Source organism: Chinchilla lanigera, unplaced genomic scaffold (assembly GCF_000276665.1).
Source record: "Chinchilla lanigera isolate Chin_1 unplaced genomic scaffold, ChiLan1.0 scaffold00111, whole genome shotgun sequence".
Taxonomy (NCBI): Eukaryota; Metazoa; Chordata; class Mammalia; order Rodentia; family Chinchillidae; genus Chinchilla; species Chinchilla lanigera.
The window spans coordinates 2,176,399-2,200,133 of record NW_004955512.1 but is presented as its reverse complement, the minus strand read 5'-3'; the positions used below and the strand labels follow the sequence as shown (position 1 = coordinate 2,200,133).

The 23,735-nt window shown below is 35.2% G+C and overlaps 1 protein-coding gene and 1 pseudogene across 3 annotated transcripts in view; one reads left to right on the top strand and one right to left on the bottom strand.

Annotated features, from left to right (window-relative positions):
- Vps13a (vacuolar protein sorting 13 homolog A (S. cerevisiae)) overlaps window positions 1–23,735 on the top strand; it is a gene marked incomplete at its 5' end in the record, with an annotated part of 229,395 nt that overhangs the window by 67,064 nt on the left and 138,596 nt on the right. For all 3 annotated transcript variants that reach the window (XM_013506545.1, XM_013506546.1, XM_005408304.2), the window contains 8 exon segments: window positions 2,770–2,854; window positions 3,962–4,116; window positions 4,509–4,665; window positions 16,203–16,282; window positions 17,911–17,970; window positions 18,827–18,980; window positions 20,924–21,040; window positions 21,119–21,222. In XM_013506545.1, the coding sequence (XP_013361999.1) occupies window positions 2,770–2,854; window positions 3,962–4,116; window positions 4,509–4,665; window positions 16,203–16,282; window positions 17,911–17,970; window positions 18,827–18,980; window positions 20,924–21,040; window positions 21,119–21,222 (912 nt within the window).
- Window positions 10,938–12,155, bottom strand: LOC102027325 (annotated as a pseudogene).

Here is a 23,735-nt window from a genome sequence, read left to right as displayed (position 1 = left end):
TGTGGAGGTACTGGGGATTGAAACCCCCCAAGATCCTTGTGTATGCTAAAATGCTAGGCAAATGCTTTAGTGCTAAACTATATCCCATCCCATATTGTGTCAAATGCTGTGCCCCATGTTAAATTTGTATTTATGTTAAAATGATTTCAGTAAAGTTTATTTCTAGAGTGAATACAATGTAATGGAAATGAATATAGTGCTTTGTTGTTTAAAGACAGATATAACAGTAATCTTTTTTACTCAGAAGGTTTATGCCAAATAACCACATAATTAAATTCTTGCTTTAGGTAAAGCTATCTTATAAAAAGAATAAATAAAGCGTAAAAACTAACACTGAAGTTAGTGAAAAATTTCATATAGTGTGAAAAGATATTCAACATTATGACTCATCAAGAAAATGAGTCTGTATTGAAATACTATAGAATGGTGACTATAACAGATAAAAATAAAAAAGAATGAGCAGGGTCCAGGTCAGGGTACTGCCAGAGTAAGAATTTAATGCTGTCTGGAAAATGAAAAAAGGAAATACGCAAAAACCCTATGATACACTGCTATTGTAATTCAAAAAATGGTTAACCTCCCTTTAGAAATAGTTTGATAGTTTTGTTGAACAAAGTTAGATATGTACGGACCACATGACTTGGGAATTCTGCTTCAAGCATTTTACCAGACAGAAAGGAAAACGTGAACAGTTGACCTAGAATGCTCATACTAAAGTTACTTACGCTCTTAAGCAGTTGGTGCTTACCTTTAATCCCAGCACTCTAGGAGCTGAACAAGGAGGATTCCAAGTTGAAAACCAGCCTGGGCAATTTAGTGAGACCTTGTCTCCAAACAAAGAAATAAACAAAAAATAGGGAAAATCCAGTTGTGGAAAAACCTGAGTATTTATCAAAAAGTGAATGGATAAAAACTCTAATATATTCATACAGTGGAATATTACATAGAGAAAAATATCCATACCTGCATCATTGCTGGGCACTGACTAGGGAGGAGGTCAGCTCAAAAAATTCCAGGGTAGTTTAGAGAAAAGAATGTTGGAATACTGGTCAACCTATTTCACCAGCATAGCAAAATACATATTCTAAAACCTAACAGGAACATCGTAAAAGAGGAAAATAGTAGGCAATTTCTTTCATTAATGTAGGTATAAAGAGTTTAAAATATTGAAAATTGAAATCAGGTAGCATAATGGTTAATCTAGAGGATGCCTAATTCTTACAAGGAGCATGAGGGAGTCTCCAGATAATGTTCTACCCATGGATCATGGTGGGAGAATATAGGAGTGTTTTTATTTTTTGAAAAATTAGTGGACTATATACTTAGGGCTTATGTAAGTTCTCTGTAGTAGGTTATACTTCAATAATAGTATTGTTACCTCTCATCAAAAAAAAACAGAATTTCAGGAAAGGGCAAATAAATAGCCCATGAAACTATGAAATGATGTGTAACTATTATACATTTGTGAAATTCTAATTAAAGCTAGCATGACATTAGCAGTGAAATTGACAAAATTTAATGTCTTGGAGAAACAAGTATATTTGACAATAAGGAGTCATTCAGATTCTAAGCTAATGCTGATGTTAGTGTAATAACATTGTAAACACTTGTGAAAAGAATTTGATAGTACTTAATAAGGTGAATATAAATAATTGTATCCTTTGGGAAAATCTTGTATATGATTGTGTGAAGCATGTTCAAGGATGCTTATTGTGGCCCTGTGAGAGGCAAAAATCTGAAAACCACATAAAATTATACAAAAGGTGGGTAAATATTTGTTTACTCATCAGTTCAAAACAGTTTAGCAGGGGGCTGGGGATTTAGCTGAGCGGCAAAAGTGCCTGCCTGGCAAGCGCAAGGTCATGAGTTCGGTTTCCGGTACTGGAGAAAAAAACAAAAACAAAAAAAAAACAAAACAGTTTAGCAGTGAAAAATTGGTAAACTATATATGTGCTTAAACTTTATATTGTAAAAGAAGGAAATCACAGGAACATATGTGATACTCCCTTTTCCTACCATTTAGAGGCAAATTATACTGTATTAGAGAATCATTTATAGGTGCTTAAAGAAATAAAAGCAAAATTATGATCAGTGGTAAGGCATGTAATCAAGCAGGACCACATAAGTTTCTTCCAAGCAGGGTATGGTGATGTTTAGTTTCTTGGTCTAGGTGGAAGTTTCAGTGGTGCTTTTTTTTAAAAACTACATCATCTGTTTTTAAAGAGAACCAATAAAAAATAAATTTATTCAAATACCTTCATAATCTTAAAAATGAAACCGAGCTCTCCAACTCTAGTGGTATTAAGACTTGTGGTTTCTCGTGGATATCTGCAGGTGGTTTCCTTTTTAAATAAAATGTGAAGTTAAAATATATTTAAGATTTATTCTTACTCAGGTTATCAAGAAAATCATTACAACAGTTCTACTATTTATATTTAGCTTTGAGATTATAAAAACATTTCTTTAAATCATAGATTATGATTTATTTTTCTAACTTATATCTAATTTCTTACCAGTAATTCAAATTGAGTGGCTTTTTGTCAAAATTGTCTTTCCAATGTTGACTAGAAGTCTTTTTTTTTGGTCTTTTGAGACAGGGTCTTGCTATGCAGTTGAAGCTGGCCTTGAGCTCACTTTGTAGCCCAGGCTAGTCTCAAACTCACAACGATCCTCCTGCCTTAGTCTCCCAAGTGTTGGGATTATAGGTGTGTGCCACCACACCTAGCTGCTAGAAGTCTTTTTTTTAACTGAGTGTTGCTTTTCTTTCAGATTCAAACATCATCTTCTTTCGGAACATCGCAGATTTCACAGAAAATTATTCCCTTCTTGGAACTTCCATATGTTACTGAAGATGGTAAAATGAACATGCTTAAGGAAATTTTTCTTGCTACACATACATAGTTAAAGTAACTTGCATTATGAGGCATATTTTCTTCGTATGACCATGTAGAAAAGAGGAAATACCTTTTTCTTTTAACCTCTAGATTCTCTGTTAACAAAAGATACAAGATTAATCAAGTTTATTAGCTTTTATATTTCATGTGCACATGAGAAGGTACTCAGAAATGAGTAACTCAGGCCGGGCGTGGTGGCACATGCCTGTAATCCCAGCACTCGGGAGGCTGAGGCAGGAGGATTGTTGTGAGTTTGAAGCCAGCCTGGGCTACAAAGTGAGCTCAAGGTTAGCCTGAACTGCATAGTGAGACTTTGCCTCAAAAAGACAGAAAAAAAAAAAACCAACTCAAAATGACAATGAAAATTTGGATTTCTATACCAGTTTGGCTTAAACAAAAGGAAAAGGAGTTTGGAGCTTGGAGGGAGGCAGATTAGGGGAAGGTAACTAGGAAAAGTATTACAAAGAAAGTTTATGCAAAATAAAGTCAGCAGCATTTCCTTTGATAAGAATGTCATGTGGTTAAGAGTCATCTGGTACCACAGAGGGTGACATCTTTACAAGGGTAGATAAATTTTCCTTATAAACTTTTAACATCCTTTCCAAAAGAGAAACGTATGCTCTGACTTTGGAGCTCTTGTGAATGCTGTTTCTCAAAATAATCAACTCAGTATAATCTGTATGCTGGAGAGACACGATTTGGAGTAGCATAGTGTAATTTCCTACAGTCATTCGAAAGCTTTCAGGTGTAAGCTGGGCGTGGTGGCGCATGCCTGTAATCCCAGCACTTGGGAGGCTGAGGCAGGAGGATCTTCGCAAGTTTGAGGCCAGCCTGGGCTACAAAGGGAGCTCGAGGCCAGCCTAAACGGCCTATTGAGACCCTGTCTCAAAAAAGAAAAAAACAAAACAAAAATCCCCCTGAGAATGTTATTTGTGCAAAAGTAATTTTAAATCTTGTTTATATTAAATTTAAAAATAAACTTTTAGTATTTTAATGTCTATATTTATTTCAAAGGTTAAAATATTCATTTCTATTATTGACTTAAAACAATGTTCTATTAAATTTAGACTCAGAGGAAGAATTTTTTGATGCACCATGTAGCCCCCTGGAAGCACCTCCTCGAGTTCTAACTAGAGTTAAAAGTATTCAACAAAGAAAATTAGAAAAGCAAGATAGTCCAGTAAATTTGACTCAGTTTAAAATACGATTTGAAGTAGAAGAGGTATGTATCATGATAAAATAAATGGGTTTTTCATTTGTGCTGTTCATAGCTTATTTATAGAGTCCCACTGCTAATAGGCCCTGTTGTTTTCATTCTGATTGAAGCTTGATACAGACTTGCTGTGGTTCACTGTAATCCCTCTTTTTGAAGATGAGCTTCCTTAGTTAAGAATCAAGTGTAGATGATATGCTATGTATATTCATATTTTTTGAAAAATGATTATTTATATGCAGTAGTATAAGTATATAGGTGGGAGGTACAAAAGGGCTCCTAAGTTTTAAATATGTAATGTATCATGTGTGTATGTATCCTATATCCATACATATAACTACCATGTATCTAAACATGTTTTCGTTTAACATAATGGTTGTTTCTTTTTTCTTCTTCTGCAGGTTTTGATTCAATTTTATCATCTTGAAGGAGATTGTGAACTACCTGTGGTAGAAATTGATGTTTTAAGGTCAGGCATGGAAGTTGAAATTAGAGCATTTGATTTGAAAGCAAATGCCTTTTTGAAAGAGTTCTGCTTAAAATGTCCAGAATTCTTCGGTGAGAATCTCCATTTTTTAAAAAAATAGACAAATTAATTTCATAGTTTTAAAGGCTGACACTCCAAGCTCCAGTGGCCTCTGGTAAGGATGTCCTGGTGGATGACATTGTGGTAAGAGCGTGTGCAGAAGAGGTCACGTGGTGAGACCAGAATCCAGAGAATGATGCGGGTGAAAGACTTCCTCTTTCATAACTGCTTCTCCCTGGAACTAACTGTATCCCCCAAGGGCCATGTCCTCAGTGTCCTGATTATCTTCTACTAGACTCCACTTCTTAAAGTTCTGCCATCACACTGAGAGCTAGGTTTCTAACACATGAGCTCTTAAGAGAAATCACATCTAAACCAATGCTGAGTTTTTATGTATGTATGTATGTGTGTATGTGTGTGTGTCTGTCTGTCTTTTTTGAGATGGGGTCTTGCTATGCAGTTCAGGCTGCCTTGAGCTCATTTTGTAGCCCAAGCTGTCTTGAACTGGCAACAGTTCTCCTGCCTCAGACTTCTGAGTGCTGGGATTATAGGCGTATGTCACCATGCCTGGCTAGCAGAGTTAGCTTTAAACTTTATCATATAGTTGGTTCCCTTGAAGGCAGGGAATGGGTAGACCATAGAAAAATGAAGTTTTTTTGTTGTTGTTGTTAGGGAAAATTCATTAGGATTAAATTTTAAATCTACACTGAATACAGGAACACTAAATTAGTTTCCTGTTAGTGCTATAACAATATACCACAAATTTAGTTTCTCAACACAAAATAGTATTTTGAGGTCTCACTGGGCAAAAATCAAGGTGTCAGCAAGAGTTAGTCTGTGTATACTCTAGAGGAGGACCTATTTCCTTGTTCATTCAAGTGCTGACTAAATTCAGCTGCATGTGACTTACATCTGTTTCCTTACTGCCTAATAGTTAATGCTGTCTTTAATTTCTAGAGGTCTCTATTGGCACTTGCATTATAATTCCTTACATCTCAGAAGCAGTGTTGAGTGTTAGACCGTCAGTACTGCCATTTCTAACCTCATTTACCTATTGCTTCCACTCTTACAAAGCCAGGTGATTAGATTATACAGAGTGGATAATCCAGGATAATCTCTATTTAACCGTAATCAGTTCAGTTTATTTTGTTATATGAGCAACATATTCTCAGATTTTGGGGGATCAGAGTGTAGACTTTATGCAGGAGCAGTATTCTTTCTTCCAAACACCTTTTATTTTCCAGAGTCATAGGGTATATACCTAACAAAATATTTCTATTTCTGTGTTAGGCATTTAGGTCAGTGCTATTCATATTTCTCTTCTAAATGAAAAAAATATTTTTCCTTAAAAGATAATAACAAATGGTAAAGAGAATTTTACAGACAACTATGCAGTTGTTTAATTTTATTAAATTTCTTTGTAGCGTAGCAGTATTATGTGTAAGTAGAGATAACATTAATTTTTAATAGTTTTATTTTTTAGAGCAGTTTCAGATCCATGGGACAGTTAAACAGATGGTATATTTTTTATTTTTTTTTTTAGTTTTTGGTACTGGGAATTGAACTCAGGACCTTGCTGTAGCTAGGCAGGTGCTTGTGCCACTGAGCTATATCCCCAGCCCTAAACAGATGGTATACAAATTTACCTTAGACCAGTCACAGCCACACATGCATAGCCTTCTCTTGCATTCCCCAGCAAAAAAGTATATTTGTTACAGTTGGTGAACCTTCACTGATATATCATCGTCGCCCCAAGTCCATAGTTTATATTAGGGTTCACTCCTTGTGTAATATATTTTATCTAATTGAACAAAAGTGCAGTAGCAAGTATTCACACTTACACAGAGCAGTTTCATTGTGCTAAAAATTTTCTTTCTCACCTATCCATTACTTTCTCCCTTGTGGCCCCTGGTAGTCACTGATCTTTTACTATCTCCATATTTTTACCTTTTTCAACATGTGATATACTTGGAATAATACGGTATCCTTTGCAGATTGGCTTCTTTCATTAGTAATATGTATTCAGTTTCTTCCCTGTCTTTTCGTAGGTTGAAAGCTCTTTTTTTTTTTTTTTTTTTTTTTGGGAGGGGGGCACTGAATAACATTCCATTCTCTGAGTGTATCTGGCTATTTATCCAATCCTCGGCAGGATTTCTTAGTTATTTTCAAGTTTGGGCATTTAGAAGTAAAACTGCTGTAAATATCAAAATGCAGTTTTTTTTATGTAGATTGAAGTTTTCAGTTCCTTTTGTTAAATTTCAAGGAGCATGATTGCTGCATCATGCGCTAAGAGTATGTGTAGTTGCCAAATTGTCTTCCCAAGTATTCGTACTATTTTGCATTCCTATTTTAGTTTTTTAGTACATATTTGTAGTAAATGATGTTTATATTCATCTTAGGATATAGGTACATGTACTTTAAATGTACTTTCATTATGTATGTTGTCTCTTCACTCTTTTTATGCTTCTCCCCACCTGTCTTCCCTCTAGAGCCTCTTTTCCCATTTTCATTTTATTATTGTTATTATTTTAGCTCTTGTTTGTGACATACAATGACTACATTCATTGTGGTATTTGGTATGTGTATATCACAAATTCTAAATCTTTGTATGTTCTCCCTCCCTCTCCACTTCCCTTATCCTTGGTCTCCTCCATCCCATTCTGCTTACAAAAGATCTATCCTCCAAATTCCTTTTTTATCCTTTTATTTTGCTCTTTATTTATACTTTACATTACTTACCTAAGAGAAACCATATGGTATTTAAACTTGTGTGTCTGATTTATTTCACTTAACATTGTTTTCCAGGTGAATCCAGTTTCCTACAAATGTATTGAGTTTATCCTTCTTTATAGCTGAGAAGTATTCATATATATACCTCATTTTCTTTATCCATTTCATCTGTTGGACTTTTAGGCCACTTCCGGGAATTAGCTGTTATGAATTGTACTGCTATAAACATTAGTATGCATGTATCACTATATTATTATGTCTTTAGCTTCTTTGTGAAGATACCTAAATTTGTAGTTTTAGTTCTTTGACAAATCTCCATACTGATTTCCATAATGGTTACACTAATTTAGATTCCCACCAACAACGCAAAAGGGTTCCTTTTTCACAGCAGCCATTCTAGCATTTGTTATTGTTTGATTTCTTGATGATGGCCGTTCTTTCTGGTGTAACAGGAAATCTTAGTGTTGTTTTAATTTGTATTTCTCTGATGGCCAGAAATGTTGAAGATTTTTTTCATGTTTATTGGCCATTTACACTTCTGAGAAGTATCAGTTCATGTCACTTGCCCATTTTTTGATTGAGTCTTTTTTTTTGGCAGGTGTTCTAATTTTTCTTTTTTGTAGCTCTTTACATAGTCTAGATATTAGTCCTGTGTCACAAGAATAGCAGACAAAATTTCTTTTTCATTGTGTAGGTTGTGTCTTCACCCTGGTGATTGTTTCCTTTGCTATTTAGAACCTTTTTAATTGGATATATTCTATTTGTTGATTCTTGTTATTTCTTGTGTAATTGAAGTTCTGTTCAGAAAGTCGTTAACTAAGCCGAAGACTTCAAGATTGTTTTCCTATTTTATCTTCCACTAGGTTAAGTGTTTCTGTTTTAGCATTTAGTTCTTTGATCCATTTTGTTTCAGTTCACTACATAGTGAGAGATGAGTCCGTTGTAGCTTTGTAGTATGACTTGAAGTCAGGTTTTGTGATGTCTCTTGCTTTGCTCTTGTGGCCCAAGATTGCTGTGTCTCGTCTGGCTCCATATAAATTTTAGGATTGTTTGCTCTAGTTCCGTGAGGAAGGTTGATTGGAATTGTGTTAAATCTGTAAGTTTTAGAATTATGGCTATTACTGATTCTGCCTATCCAGAAACGGGGAACATCTTTCCATTTTTCTGGTGTCCTCTTCAATCTCCTTTTTTAGAGTACTGTGGAGTACTTTGTAGAGGTCTTTTACTTCCTTTGTTAACCCTTAAGTATCTAAGTTTTCTTGGTAATATTGTAAATGGTGTATTTTCCTAATTTCTTTCTCAGTTCATTATTGGTATATAGGAACACTGTTGGTTTTCATGTGTTTATTTTTTGTCCCTGTGTTATTTTGTATCCTTGGTGTAATTGGTTATGAATTCAAAGTCTTTTTGTGGAATTTTTTGGGTCTGCTATATAGAGGACTATGTCATTTGCAAATAATGATAATTTGACTTTTTTCTCTCTTATACCTTTTATTTCCCTTGTCTGATTGCTCTGGCTAATGTTCAAAGACCATGTTGAACAGAAGTGGTGATAGCAGGCATCCTTGTTTGTTCTTGATTTGAGAGGGAAAGTTTTCAGTTTTTCCCCGATTTAATAAGATGCTGACCATTGGTTTGTCATAAATGGCTTTCATCAGAGTCAGGTAACACCCTGTTTCTTCAGGATTTTTCATCATGAATGGGTGTTGGATTTTATCAAAATCTGTTTATGCGTCTGTTGATAAGAGGTTTTTGTCCTTCCATTTATGAGACATATTACCTTTATTGATTTGTGTATATTAAATCACCCTTGCAAAACTGGGATGAAACCGACTTGGTCATGATATATGATCCTTTCGATGCTTTGTTGCATTCTATTTGCCAGTAGCTTATTGAGAATTTTTGCTTCTGTGTTCATTAAGGAGATTTACTGGTACTTTTTAATTTTTAGTTGACTCTGTGGTGATAGGAGTAATGTTGGCTTCCAGAAATAAGTTTGGAAGCTCTCCCTACCTGAGGATTGTGGGTGTGACAACTCCCTTAAAGGTTTTACAGAATTCAGCAGTGAATCCATCAGATCTGAATCTTTTCTTAAATTGGTGGGTTTTTTGTTACAGCCTTGATTTCATAGCTTGTGATTTAATTGTTAAATATTTTAAAATTTTCTTGGTTTAGGTTAGGTAATTCATATGAGTGTAGTATTTGTCTATTTCTTCATGATTTTCTGATTTGTTGGAATATTTTTTGTAATAGTTACTATATTGTGGATTTCAGTGGTCGTTGTGATTTTACCATTTTCATTTATGATTTTATTTCTGTGAGTTTTTTCTTTTGGGAAGTTTGGTGAAGGGTTTATATATTTTGTTTACTTTTTCAAAGCACAAGTTCTTTTAATTCATTGATACTTCTTACTAATTTTTTAGTCTTAATTTCATTAATTTCTAGTGTGATCTTTATGATTTCCTCCCTTAAATTTGGTTTGGATTTGGATTGTTGTTGTTTTTCAAGTATCTTCAAGTTCATCATCAGGTTTTTTTATTTGAGCTTGCTTTGTTTTTTTTCTAGTAATGAGCACCACTTGCTAAGCTTCCCTCTTAGGGTCACTTTCATTGTGTCCCATTGGTTCTGGTGTGTTGTACTGATATTGTCATTTGATTCCAGAAATTCTTAACTTCCTTGATTTCTTCTGTGACCTGTTGGGGGTTTAAAGTGTGTTACTAGGTTTCCAGGTGTTTATAAATTTTCTGTGGTTTCTTCTGTGATTTTTAGCTGCCGTGCACAATGGTCTGATAATAAATGGGGTGATTTTGATTCTTTCATGTTTATTTAAATGGGCTTTGTGGAGTAATATGTAGTCTGTTTTGGAGAAAGTGCTGTGTGATGCTGAGAAGTTAGTACACGGGAGTTACTAAATCCATTGGTTCAGATGTGTGGTTCGGCCCTGATACATCTTTATTGATATTTTGTTTAGTTGATCTTCCTCTTTGTGAAAATGTGGTATTGAGATCAGCCACTGTGATTCTGTTGGTCTTTATTTGATCTTTTGTGTCCAGTATCTGTTTCATAAAATATGTGCTCCGGTATTCAATGCATAGATATTTACAAGTGTTATCTCTTCCTATTGGATTGTTCCCTTAAGTAGTATATAGGTAACTTTCTTTGTTAGCTTGAAATTTACTTTGAGAGTAAAATTTCTACTCATTTTTTTTCAGGCTCCTGGTGCATGAAATATTGTTTTTTTCTTTTTGATTTTTAGTCTATGAATATCTTTTCAGATTAGATGTGTTTCTTGAATGCAACAGAAAATTGGATTCCTTTTTTTAATCTAGTCTGCCAATCTCTATCTTTAATTGGGGAGTTGAGGCATTAAAGTTGAGAATTATTACTGAGAGATAGTGATTTATTCCTAACATGGAGTCCTTTTTCTATTTTTTTTTTAAATTTGGAGATTTTTTTTTTTTTTTCCTTTGGTTTTTCTCCGGTACCGGGAACCGAACTCACGACCTTGTGCTTGCCAGGCAGGCGCTTTGCCGCTGAGCTAAATCCTCAGCCCCAAATTTGGAGATTCTTTATTGACAAAAGTTAATAGTGTTAGAAAATTCACTAGTATAACTGAAGAGCTGAAAGCTTTTCATGTTTAGTGGAGGAATAGCTGCTCCTTACATAACTGGATTTTATTTGGAAGTGAATAGATAGGGAGGTCTTACACTTAAACATGATAATGATTAAAAATGTTACAATTTAAACTAGAACTTCTATGACCAAAGGTGTTAAGTTTAACTAGAGCTTGTAAGCTGAAGACTTGTGTGACTCGGCTAATGATAAATTGTGTCACATTACTCAGGTTCAAGTTCTGTCTCCAAAGAGTCATCAGAGTAACATGGACTGAAGAGACTTGCGAACACTTGCCATCTCTTGCTGCTGAGTTTCCATCATAATCTTCTTTTGCAACATAGTCATTTCTTTTTAAAGTTCATTTTGTGTACCACTAAGTAGATAATCGTGATTCTTCTCCAGGTCCTCCAAACTCTTTATGTACTGCTCATACAAATGTCTTGTTTTCAGTCTCTGGTTGTGAACAATTCTAGATTGTTGAAAAGCCTTTTGTTGTCGCAATCTACTCACAGTTTCTCTTCTTGTTCGTCTAGTTTCTTCAGATCTGTATCCTACTGCTGAAACAGTCAGGAACTGCTCAGAATACTCGTGGTTAGGTTTCTGCCTTTGTTCTTGTTGTGTTTTCCAAACATGTTCAATTTTCTGGCTATTGGACTTGATAGAAGTGTTGGTATACGTTTCTAGTCTTTTTCTCTTGGCAAAGAGAGCCTTGTTAATGTCAGCTCCAGATTTTTCCAGCGTGTTCCGTACTTTGCCGCCCACGTCGTTCTGAGCCCCCGCAGCCCGCGTCTTCCCGCACAGCTGGGCGCCCACAGCCTTCCCCATAGGTGCTGCCACATAGTCGTCCTTGGAGCTGCTGAGCGCCTGCACATCCCTGTCCACCTTATAGTCCATGGGCTACTCCTCCTGCTCCCCAGGCGCCCAGCCTGGCCCGGCCTACCCGGGAGCTTCCTGCAGCTGGGCCCCATGCTGCGCTCTGCCCTCGCGCCTTGCTGCACTGACACCTCTGAGGAGACTCTAGTCCTTTTTCTATTGATGACTCCTTTTTTGTCTTTTTTCTTTTCTTTATTCACCTTGTTTGACAAATTCATTCCGTCTGGATTTCTGAATTTTTGGCTTTGTCATCTCTGTTGTGGATATTCTTGAGTATTTTCTGGAGGGCTGGCTTGGTGTTAATCTCTTGAGTTGTCCTGTTTCATGCAGTGTCATTATTTCTCCATGTATATTGAAAGCAGGTTTTGCTGGATATCTTAACCTGGGTTGAAAGATGTTGGCTTTTGGATTTGAAATACTTCACTTCAGAGTCTCCTTGCCATTAAAAAGTTTATGTTGAGAAGTCTGCTATAATCTTACTGGATTTGCCTTTATATGTGATTTTTTTTTTTTGCTTTTGCTTTTCATTGACAACTTTTAAGGGTCTGCTGTTTTTTGTTGTTGGGATATCTCAAATATTGAGTAAATCGTGTCACAGAAGCTTCTGTTTTCATCATAGATGGTGGGTGTTCTGTAAGCCTCGCTTATCTGTATGTTCAAATCTTCCCTTATACTTGAAAAGTTTCTATTATGATTTCTGTATACAAAGATTTTATTTCATGTGTGCTGCCTTCTAGTTCCTAAGTCTAATTAGCTTTAGGTTGGTCTTCTTAGCATTGGATGAATTAGTTACTGGATGAATTTTTCTTTTCTTTTTTTGTGGAATTGGGAATCAAACTCAGGACCTTGCACTTGTCAGGCAGGCACTTATGCCGCTGAGCTATATCCCCAGCCCGGATGAATTTTGCTTGTTCTCCACATTTTTAAGGCTTCTCTTAGTAATTTGTTGTAACAGGCCATTTTGTCTTTGATTTCAGAAACCTTGTCTTCACAGTAATTTCTGCTGTTCATGAATTCTAAGCAATTTTTATATCTAATATTTCTGTTCAGTAAATTTTTCTGAAATCTATATCTTTGGTAAATTGGCCATACATGTTTTGAACTATTTTGGTCAGCTGTTCTGGTTTTTTACTTTGGTTATTTTGTATGGTAATTCCCTGAACTTTTGGGTCCTGTCCTCTTTGAACTTGCCAGTTTCTTTACCTCTGATATAATTAGTTCATAAAGCTCCACCACCCATTGTTTGTTTGTCTCACTGAGACTTGGATTTGTTTTGGGAGAGTTGAGAGACTGTGGGGCCTTTTGTTGCCTTGTTTTCACATGTTTGTGTAGTGTGTGTATTTTCGGTGCTGAGAGTTAAAGTCAAGTAGGGTGAGGAGAGATTTTCGTTGATACGAAGATTTTTTAAAAAGTACTCCCAGTGATATGTTTTTGAGTTATATTTATCCACAAATAGTATTTACCCCTTCAGCTATTTAAGTGGTTTTGATCCTGTCACTGTTTTGAGGAAAGAATTACTGTTGATTATAACATCATAAGTAGATCCAATAATGCATCGTTTTTATGTGATAAACATTGCATTTAGACTTTTACTCTTTACCAGTACTCTTTGCCACCTGTATTCTATTGGTATTAGCTGTTAGTATGCGATGTGAAAGGAGAAATGAAGGGAAGAGATGGTGGTATGTGTGCAAGAGGACTCTTAAGTCAGTAGGAGTAGAGGTAAATAGGAGAAATAATAACAGGTGAAAAAAATTAGATTCTGTTGGAGGATTTTTAGGTGGATTGAAGGGTTAGTGTTGAGAGTCTTAAGATATTTGTGAGAACAAGGTCAAGATGTAGGAGGGGGGGTCTACTTGCCGATTGAAGAAACCTGTTGCTATATTTGTCCACCTGTAGAATGGAGAAGAGGCAAGGGAAGACAGTGTAGGATGAGGAAGACCAAATGAAATAGAATAGAGAGAACCGAAAGTTAATACCAAAGAAAGTAGACATGACTGAGTGAGTGCAAAATAGAGTGAACAAAAAACTTGAAGAATTTTTGAAGTGGTAGAAACTAGTAGCAGATAAGGAAAGAAAATAATATTGATATAGAAGTTTGAGTTGAAGAAACTAGGAAGATAAGAAGAGGGAGAAAAACACGTGCTAAGTCAGGCCCTTTTTCTAAAACTGGTGGGAACTCAGATCATATACCCCAAGAGAAGGTACCTATAGTTCCCACATGACCACTATATGAAAAAGCTTAGTGTCCACACAGTTCCTTTCTTGCCTTAGTTGTAGTCTCGTTGCTGGTAGCTGTACCAGTTGACCCACTTTTCCCTTGCGATCAAAACCTGAACTAACCTAGTCTCAAGAATTCAGGTTTAGCTTAGGGGCTTTTACCCTGTAGGCATGATGGCATGATGGTAGAGTCAGCAGACTTCTTTGTGGTCTAATAGGGATCTGTAGGATTTGGTGAGCATATTCTTACATAGCAGGCATCTGTGGAATTCAGCCGGAGTGTCCTTTGTTAGGTGGGGGCTACCGGAATCCATGTGCACAGGATCTATTTATTTGTTTATGTTCTCTCTGCCTGGGGAATGGGGGGTGGCCTGGGCAGGGAGTTCCTTTTCCTGAGATGAGCTTTGGAAAGAATGTTGCCAAGCTATAGTGTTGCCTAGTGTTTAGAGAGAAAGACAGAGGTGTTTTATGCAGTCTGACCCAAGAGTCCAGCCTTTGCTGTGCTCCTTCCTCTCCTCAGGCTATTGGGATGCTCTCTAGATGGCTGCTTCCTGGAGGAGCAGGTCTGGAGCAGTGCAGGCCAGCTGTGGTGATGTTGCTTCCCCCTTTTCAAAGAACAAGCAGTTGTTTGTATTTCTACTGGCAATAAATAAAAAGTCCCTGTTGATCTGTACGTATCCATGCGATGGTGTGGTGTTGTCAGGGTTATAAATTTGATCCATTTTTATATAGCTGTTCGCCACCTAGTGTATCTTTGGTCATATAGCAATTCAAATCTTTGGCCCATTTTTAAAATCCAGGACCAAATTACATAGTGTATCCTGAAAATGGGTCAGGGTATATGATTTATGCATATAATTATATTGTCTTCACTTCTTCTTTAGCTCTTCAGAACTTTTTAGTAGATTTTGTTATGCCTGTCTCTGAGAAAGGCCATCTTGTATAGTTGATAGAGAATTTTGTTATCCTTTTTACACTGAGGAACTGTTTTGCTACTTGGAATTCAGAGTAAATAAACGTGACAAGATGCCCTAGTGATCCAAAAGTTTTTCTTTTTTTACATTTATGCTTAATATTTGTTTTCCAAAGCGCAAAGGATTAAAAAGCACTTGTAGGGACTGGAGATTTAGCTCAGTGGCATAGCGCCTGCCTGGCAAGTGCAAGGTCGTGAGTTTGATTCCCGGTACCGGAAAAAAATAAAAAATAAAAAAAATAAAAAGCATTTGTACAGTATACAGTTATCATTTCACCTCATTCTGTATTTTGCTTCTATTTTCTGAAAAGTAATACATAGAACAGTTTATTGTGTAAAATAAATACTCAAATAGTGGTTCAGTGAATCAATAAAAGTAAACACAGTGTGGATTTTCCTAAGACCAGATAATATGGTTAGCACTTGGAGTAGAAATGTGGTTTATCTGCTAATAAGCTTTTAAATTTGGAGGACTTTGTGGAATTTGTGGCTTTTCCCCTGAATGATAGTATTAGTTATGAATTCTTTCTCCAGTCTCTCGATAATAATGTTTAGCAGCTACATAATTTGAAGATGACAGTTTTAAAGGCTTTATATAAAAAGTTCTTCTACAATGCTCCCCCTAGAATAACAGATTTTGACCAGAAACTGTAATGTAACTAATAAAAACTAATTGCGTAATAAATTATTTTATCAGACAAGATTAGGCATGTTCAAGGTGGTATGGCCTTAGATGAATTATTTTAATCTAAACTAATACATAGAAAAACTCATTACATTTGTGATTTGTCTTCTCAACAGCTGAATTTTCAAGACTGATAGTTTTTTCCTAGCTAGTTCTGTGACCTAGGGACAGAATATTTTTTATGCAGTTTCATTCCTAAAAATTACTCTAGATTTTCTTTTGATGGTTTCTGGTTTTTCTTATCTTCCCTTCTGTTATGTTATGAAGATGTGGTACTTTAGCGTGGAGGCTTAAGGGAAGGGAATGGAATTATGATGAGAATGTATTTCTAGAGTTTAAAAATTCAAGATAGGACCTGACTGGTTAAGGTAGAATTCAAGGCCCAGAACTGATACTAACACTGCCTAGATTTATTCTCAATTAGTTTTCCTACCAAAAAAATTTTTTTAAAAAATTTTAAAAATTATTTTTAGATGAAAATAAAAAACCGGTATATTTGGTCACAACACTGGATAATACAATGGAAGATCTATTAACGTTGGAATATGTGAAGGTAAGCAGTTCACTTCTTATCAGCTTGACAGGTAAACGTGCTTCTGAAATTTTTAATCAAGTTTTGTAATTTTAGGAATAGTTTTGTCTAATCTTTATTCTCATATAATCTCAGTAACTTGTAACAGTTTATCTCTGGTCATTCTCTATCAAATAGTTGTGATTTACAGGTACTCCAGTACAGCAAAATAAGTAGCCTGTGTTCCATATAGAGACTTGCAGTTTAACCCCTCACCCCCTAACACACATATACACATACCGTACTCCAGGGTATTGCGAACAAAAGCTTTTTGGTGGAATTTATTGTTATGCAGGATGTGGATTTCACCCTGTTTTCTGCTATTGTCTGAAGTTACCTGATTTTTCCTAGTTTTAGTGATTCTATTCCATTTGTACTGATTTATGTCATTTTCTGATCTGTGAAGTTTTTCATGTACAGTGGTCCATGATATTTTTTTTGTGGACATCATTTTTATGTGTCACATCATGTTAGTCACTTTACCATCAGAATAACCCCAAAAGATTATTTTTCACTTTTAGACCATTTTTGCTATCCATTGTTGAGATACTTTAGAATTTTTGTTATGTTTGTACTAGGTTTTCAATTACAAAAGTGTTCTACATCTAAAGAAATAAGTGAATAAAGAAAGTATCATACAAAAGAATATTACTGAAACAGGATGAAATCTTTTCATTTGCAACAACATAGATGAATCCAGAGGATATTGTGCTAAGTGAAATAATCCAAGCACAGAAAGACAATTATTGCACAAATCTCACTTGTATGTGGAATCAATAAAGTTAAACTCGTAGAAGTAGAGAGGAGAATGATAGCTACCAGCAGTTGAGGGTGGGAGGAAGGGAAGGATAAAGAGCAGTATGTATTAGATGTACTGGAGGAATACGTTTTGAGATCTATTCCACAACAAAATGACTATACTTAATAATATGTATTTCAAAATAAAGGTACATTTTAAATATCTCACTACAGAAAATGACAGGTGCGATGATGTTAGCATGGTATAATCATTCGTATTATATACCTACATCGAAATAACACATGCTGTTCCATAAAGATATGCAGTATAGTTTATCAGTGAAAAACAATGTAATAAATTTTTGAGAAAGAAAAGCAGTATTTGGATACTTCACTGACAATTCTGTCAGAAATTTTGTTTTCAAAGTCAGGAAGAATTAGGAAGAATTCATACAGAGTTCTTGGTGGTCAAGTGGTTGTTTTCTATGCTTGTTACTTTCTACCATTTCTTCTCTTTTTAATAGCAATGTTAGTATGTAACATTTACTAAATATTTTCTGTGTGTTAGAGAAGCTCATATTTAACCAAATTTCTTTTGTTTTCGTAAAGCAGTTGCTTTGTTTTAGTGAAGTAGTTGCTTGTTAAAGCAACTATGGGTGTATTTCTGTATATATAGTGTGTAATGTGTATGTGTAAAACTAATATATATACTTAATGTATATAATACAGTTATCTTGTATATACATAGTATGTACACCCCTGGAATATTATATAATGCATTTTAGGACTATCATATGATGGTATATGCATGCATCTTCTATGATATTCTAATAGATTCATCTTGGTTTTTTGGGGTTTTTTTTTTTGGATAGGCTGAAAAAAATGCACCTAACTTGAAAAGTACCTATGGCAATGTTTTACAGCTGATCAAGGTATGAGTGGATGTTAATTCATGTTTTAATTCAATACTGTATTTTTATGTCTGCCATGAAAGATGTAGTTGGAATATAAGATCCTTGAGGATAAAAACAGTATTACAAATGATATTCTGTCTTAAATTTGATTCTGTGTTTTGCTGGGGATTGAATCCTGAAGTTTATATGCTAGGCAGTTACTCTACTACTGAACTATATCCTTAGTCCAATGCAAATACTTTATCCTTGTGTTAGTCACTTTTCTGTGACTGGGATAAATGCCTGGCATCTGCTAAAAGAGTTTTATTTTGCCCACAATTTTAGATGATTACTCCCCAGTGGGCCCAGAGGAGCTTCGCACACTGCAGGCACCCAGGAAGCAGGGAGAAAGAAGGGAGGAGCTGAGAGCAAGAATATACCTTTTTAAGGTCAAACCTGTAGTGAGCTGCTTCTTTGAACCAGGCTCCACCTCCAAATAGCACATTCAGCTATGAACTCCTCAGTGGATTCATCTGCTGATGAGAATAGTGCCTCCGTGATCCAGAAACCACGTGAAAGCCCCATGTCAGGACATGTGAGAATTTGGGGGGATGTTTTAGAACTAAATTGTGACCATATTGAAAAATATGGTATCTTTTTTGTTTGTATGTTTTATCTTTTTGAGACAGGGTTTCGCTATGCAGTTCAGGCTGTCCTTGAACTCACTTTGTAACCCAGGCTGGCTTTGAACTCACAGAGATCCTCTTGCCTCAGCCTCCTGGGTGCTGAAATTACATGCGTGCACCACCATGCCCAGCCAAAATGTAGTATCTTATAGAGACCAGATACACACATTTTTATTAACCTGTTAACTAACATCTACTTTGTTCCCTAGGTGAATTTTTCCTCTTTGGATATTCATTTACATACGGAAGCACTTCTAAATACAATAAATTATCTTAATAAAATCCTTCCACCCTCTGTGGAAAAATCAGCATCAGTGCCTATTGTGGAGACTGAAGACAAAGGAGAAGTCATTAAAAAATTAGGTATATTTTTCAAAAATTCATGTTCAACTTTTTTTGCCAAGTAGATCAGTAATTTAGGCTCTGAATTTATTAACTTACTCTATTGACCCTAGAATTCTATTGCCTAGATCAGTGATGGCGATCCTTTTAGAGATGGAGTGCCAAACTGAAACCTAAAACCTGCTTATTTATTGCAGTGTATGAACACTGCAGTTAAACCTGAATACTGAAGTTTTAGTTTAGAGAAAACAACTATACATTAACATTTTTTGTCTTAAAAGAAAAACTAATACCTAGACAATTCATTATATTCCGGAACTGAATACTGCTGAAGAAAAATTTTCTGTTATAATTGGTTTTAGTTGAAGACGATACAGAAATATTTGACTGAGATTAAAATTCATACATAGCTAAGTCTTGGAAACAGCCCAAATGCCCATCAAACGAGGAATGGAAGAAAAAGATGTGATATTTTTATACAAAGGCATATTACTCAGCTATAAAGAAAGATAAACTTGAGGCTTTTATAGGTAAATGGATGCAACTAGAGACCATCCTCATAAGTGAAATAAGACAGACTTGCATGTGTAAGCATTACATTGTCTTCCTGGTGTAAGAAACAGAAAGTGTAAATAAAATTGAAAAGGTACAATAGATATTTTGAAAGGGAAAGAAACTGTTCAAATGGAAAGAACAACTGGGATGGGGGAAAAAAGGGGAGAAGACAAAAATATATATATACACACACACATATACAAGACAGCTAAGATAATTGTGCTACTAATTTCTATTAGTTCATTTAAAAAAAGTGCTTACATGGTTTGATCAATTTTGCATGCCTCTGAGCAATTACTTTGAAGATAACAATATGCAGTTTAATAACCATTAATTTCCTGTCTTATTTTGAAATTCTGTATTTTTATTGTTTCTTTATTCTCTTTAAAATAAAAAAATTTGGGCTGGGGATATAGCTCAGTGGTATAAGTGCCTGCCTGGCAAGTGTAAGGTCCTGAGTTGAATTCCTGGTGCCCAATCAATCAGTCAATCAATCAATCAATAAAAAATAACATAACTTCACATAAAATAACGTAAAATAAAAAACTTCGCCAGGCGTGGTGGCAAGCGTAAGGTCCTGAGTTCAATTCCCAGTACCCAACCAGTCAATCAATCAATCAGTAAATAAATATAACATAACTTCACATCACATAACTTCACATAAAGTAACATAAAATAAAAAACTTTGCCAGGTGTGGTGGTGCATGCCTGTAGTCCCAGCACTCAGGAGGCTGATGCAGGAGGATCACTGTGAGTTCGAGGCCAGCCTGGGCTACAAAGTGAGCTCAAGGCCAGCTTCAACTGCATAGTGAAACCCTGTCTCAAAAAAACTAAAATAAATAGATACAATAAAAATTCATACATTTATTAATATTTACATTAGAAAAGTACAACAAAATTTGAGTAATATCAGAATATATTTTTAATCAGAACAGGTTGAACATCATCAAAAACTTGAAATTTGAAATGTTCTAAAATCAAAATTTTTGAGTGTCATGTTTATACTAAAATGGTGGATTTTGGAGCATTTCAGATTTTGGATATTTGGATGATCAATCTATTACTTCTTAAAAGCAATCACCATTTATAATTTTTACGAAAAGTACAGTATCTCCTATTAATCATTGGATCATAAAACATTTAGGATTATACAGCTGTTATTCTTAGTTTCAAATGTTCATTCTTCTCTCGGAAAACTGTTTTGTTTTGCCCTTTCATTTTTGTTTTCACTAGGGGTAGAAGTTCTAGTTTAGTAGGGAATATCGTTTGAATTGCAAACCAGATTTTCATTATCATCATCATGATAATCAAATAATATCATTTGTGGTGATGTTTCTGTTAATTTGTAAGTATAGTGTAGTAGCTTCTACAAACTTTCCGTAATCTTTTACAATATGATTTTTTTGTAGCTTTCAAGCAATCCATGAATGAAGATATTATTACCTTGCAGATTTTAGCAGAATTATCATGTTTACAGATTTTTATTCAAGAACAGAAACGTAATATTTCTGAAATTAAGATCGAAGGTAACAAAGTCATTAAAAAATAAATTTAAAACTATTAAATAAAAGAAAAAGCAATTATTTATACTTTTGTTCCTTTAGGGCTTGATTCTGAGATGATTATGAGGCCTTCAGTAATTTTAATAAATGCAAAGCTAAGGAATATAACTGTTTTGGATTCAGATACAATGGCTGTATATAAAAAGGTAAGAATTTAGGGGAGGGGGAAGTGCGATTCAAAAGATGAGTTAGGAACATGTATCAAGTCCCCACCATGAATCATGTTGGGGCTGGGGATTTAGCTCAGCGGCACAGTGCCTACCTGGCAAGCGCAAGGTCGTGAGTTCGATTGCCGGTACCAGAGAAAAACAAAACAAAACAAAACCAAAAAAATGAATATAATCATGTCCTGCAAACATGTACAATGCAAATTTTTTTATTAAGAATTTGTTTTTATTGTTAAGTAATACATCTTTAATTATGATTGTCCTTTACAAGTGGTGCTACTTACAGTTCATTAGATGGTTATCATGTTTTAGCACCATGGCTTATTTTATACATGGTTTTATTTTTTCATTTTACCTTAGAACAGAAGAGGCTGTAGCTTTATTTATCATTGGCTTGATTCATCTCAGCCACAAGGAGAAAAAAAGTCAAACAGAAATCCCTACATTTTCTTATGTAATTTAAAATACTACATTATATAATCACTACATATTTCCACTTCAGTAAATCTTAATCTATGAAGCACATTTCTTGTAGTTGTTACCAGCAAATGTGTACACAAGCTTTATTTGCTTTTCTTTGCCACCAGTTGGCCTTGTTTACTGTGCTTTTTAAGAGGCCTATGCAAATCTCACCATTTTAAAATTTAATCCAAGCACCAAATAAAACCCAGATCTCTGGAATATTTAATAAATATTTGTATTTTACGTGGATCATTTTCTATACAGTGATGCTTATTTTTAAGTTTTTTCTCATATTTAGTATTTTTAACTTTTCAGCTTTTTTTTAGTAAATAGTAAAATCATAGTACCTGGAATGGGATGCTCACCCATAGTAGATAATCCTACTGCTGTGGTATATTACTTTAATACATTTTATTTTATTTTTTTAAGAAAGTGTATTTTTTTTTATTAAATTTATTGGTACATTTTAGGTAGTCACAATGATCACATTTATCATAGAGAAGTTGTACCTGTGCATGATGTATCGTGATTCTTTTTTTCCATTCCCCTCCCCTCCCTTCAATCCTGTTTCCCTTCTTATTTACAAAAACTTTGTTTCCATTTTTTTTCTTTTCTCGTGTTTTTCTTTACCGTTCCTTTCCTTTCCCTGCTTCCTAGTTCCCCTTCCCATTTGAACATTTTCTTGCTTCTATTCTTTCACAATATCTGTTATATATACATTTTGGTCCTTCTTTACACTTTGGATTTCTCATTTTTAAAAAATGTGCTACCATTGAAAAATTTTTAAAGTTCCATCAGTTCTGATAGTTAATAAATTAGTTGTTAAGGGGCTGGGGATATAACTCAGCAGCACAGTGCCTGCCTGACAAGCGCGAGGTCCTGAATTTGTTTCCCAGTACCCCCCCAAAATAAAATAAAATAAACATAAATTAGTTGTTACTTGCTTATTTTATTTTGTTTTGTTTTTTTGTTTTTTGTTTTTCTCCGGTACCAGGAACTGAACTCATGACCTTGCGCTTGCCAGGCAGGCACTTTGCCTCTGAGCTAAATCCCCAGCCCCTACTTGCTTATTTTAAAAGTACTTCTTTTTAAAGTAGAACAACCCGTTCAACCTCATATGTAGGTGCAGCCTTCCTTTGCCACTAGAGGCCTTTTAAAAAAATGATTCACAGACCTCCAACCTCTGATAATTGTATCTTGAACTTGTCTCTGAAGAATGCTGGAGAACTGGCTAGTTCTTGGAGCTCAGTCCGTCTTGCCCTCCAAATGCAGTACCCTGATGGGAGATCTATGGCTCTAGGAATGCTGATGGGGAAAAGAGGCTAACTACATGAAACGTCTTCGTTTGTGGTGGTGGAAGAAATAGCTATCTGTTTTTGGTAGGAAAACAGTACCTAGCACAGTACCTTATCAGTAGAAAATTAATAGTAAGTGCATGACCGCTTTACCCTGGTGTTTAAGACTGTTGTACAAAAAGATAAACTGATACTTGTTGCCCACCTGTCGGAAAGTTGTTCTTAACAGAGATAAAGACAACATAATGATTAATCACATCTTTGACTCCCTTTTTCTAAAAGCCAAGACAAACCATCATCTTAGATTTAGATTTGCCTTTTAACACTGCTACTCATTGCAGACTCTCCCTAGTGTTATAATTTCTACCTTGATAGATTTACAATTGTCTTTTACTCTCCAGCTTCCCATTGCTTTGGGACCCCACAACCAGTTAGTGTCTTCTCCCCAACTGTCAGCACAGTACAATTGTCTTTTAGATTGTCTGCTTTCTTGAGGGTGGGGATGGCTTGAGACAGGGTCTTACTATGTAGTTCAGGCTAATTTTGAACTCAGTATGTAGCCCAGGCTAGCCTTGAACTTGCAGTGATCCTCCTCATCCCACATCCTCCCCTTCGGCTGGGGTTATAGGCATGTACCACCAAACCCAATTTATCTGCTTTTTAATGAATACATGGGAAGACATTTCTTTTCCTTAGTAAGATACTCTCCAATTAATCAGAATGAGTTTTTGAGCT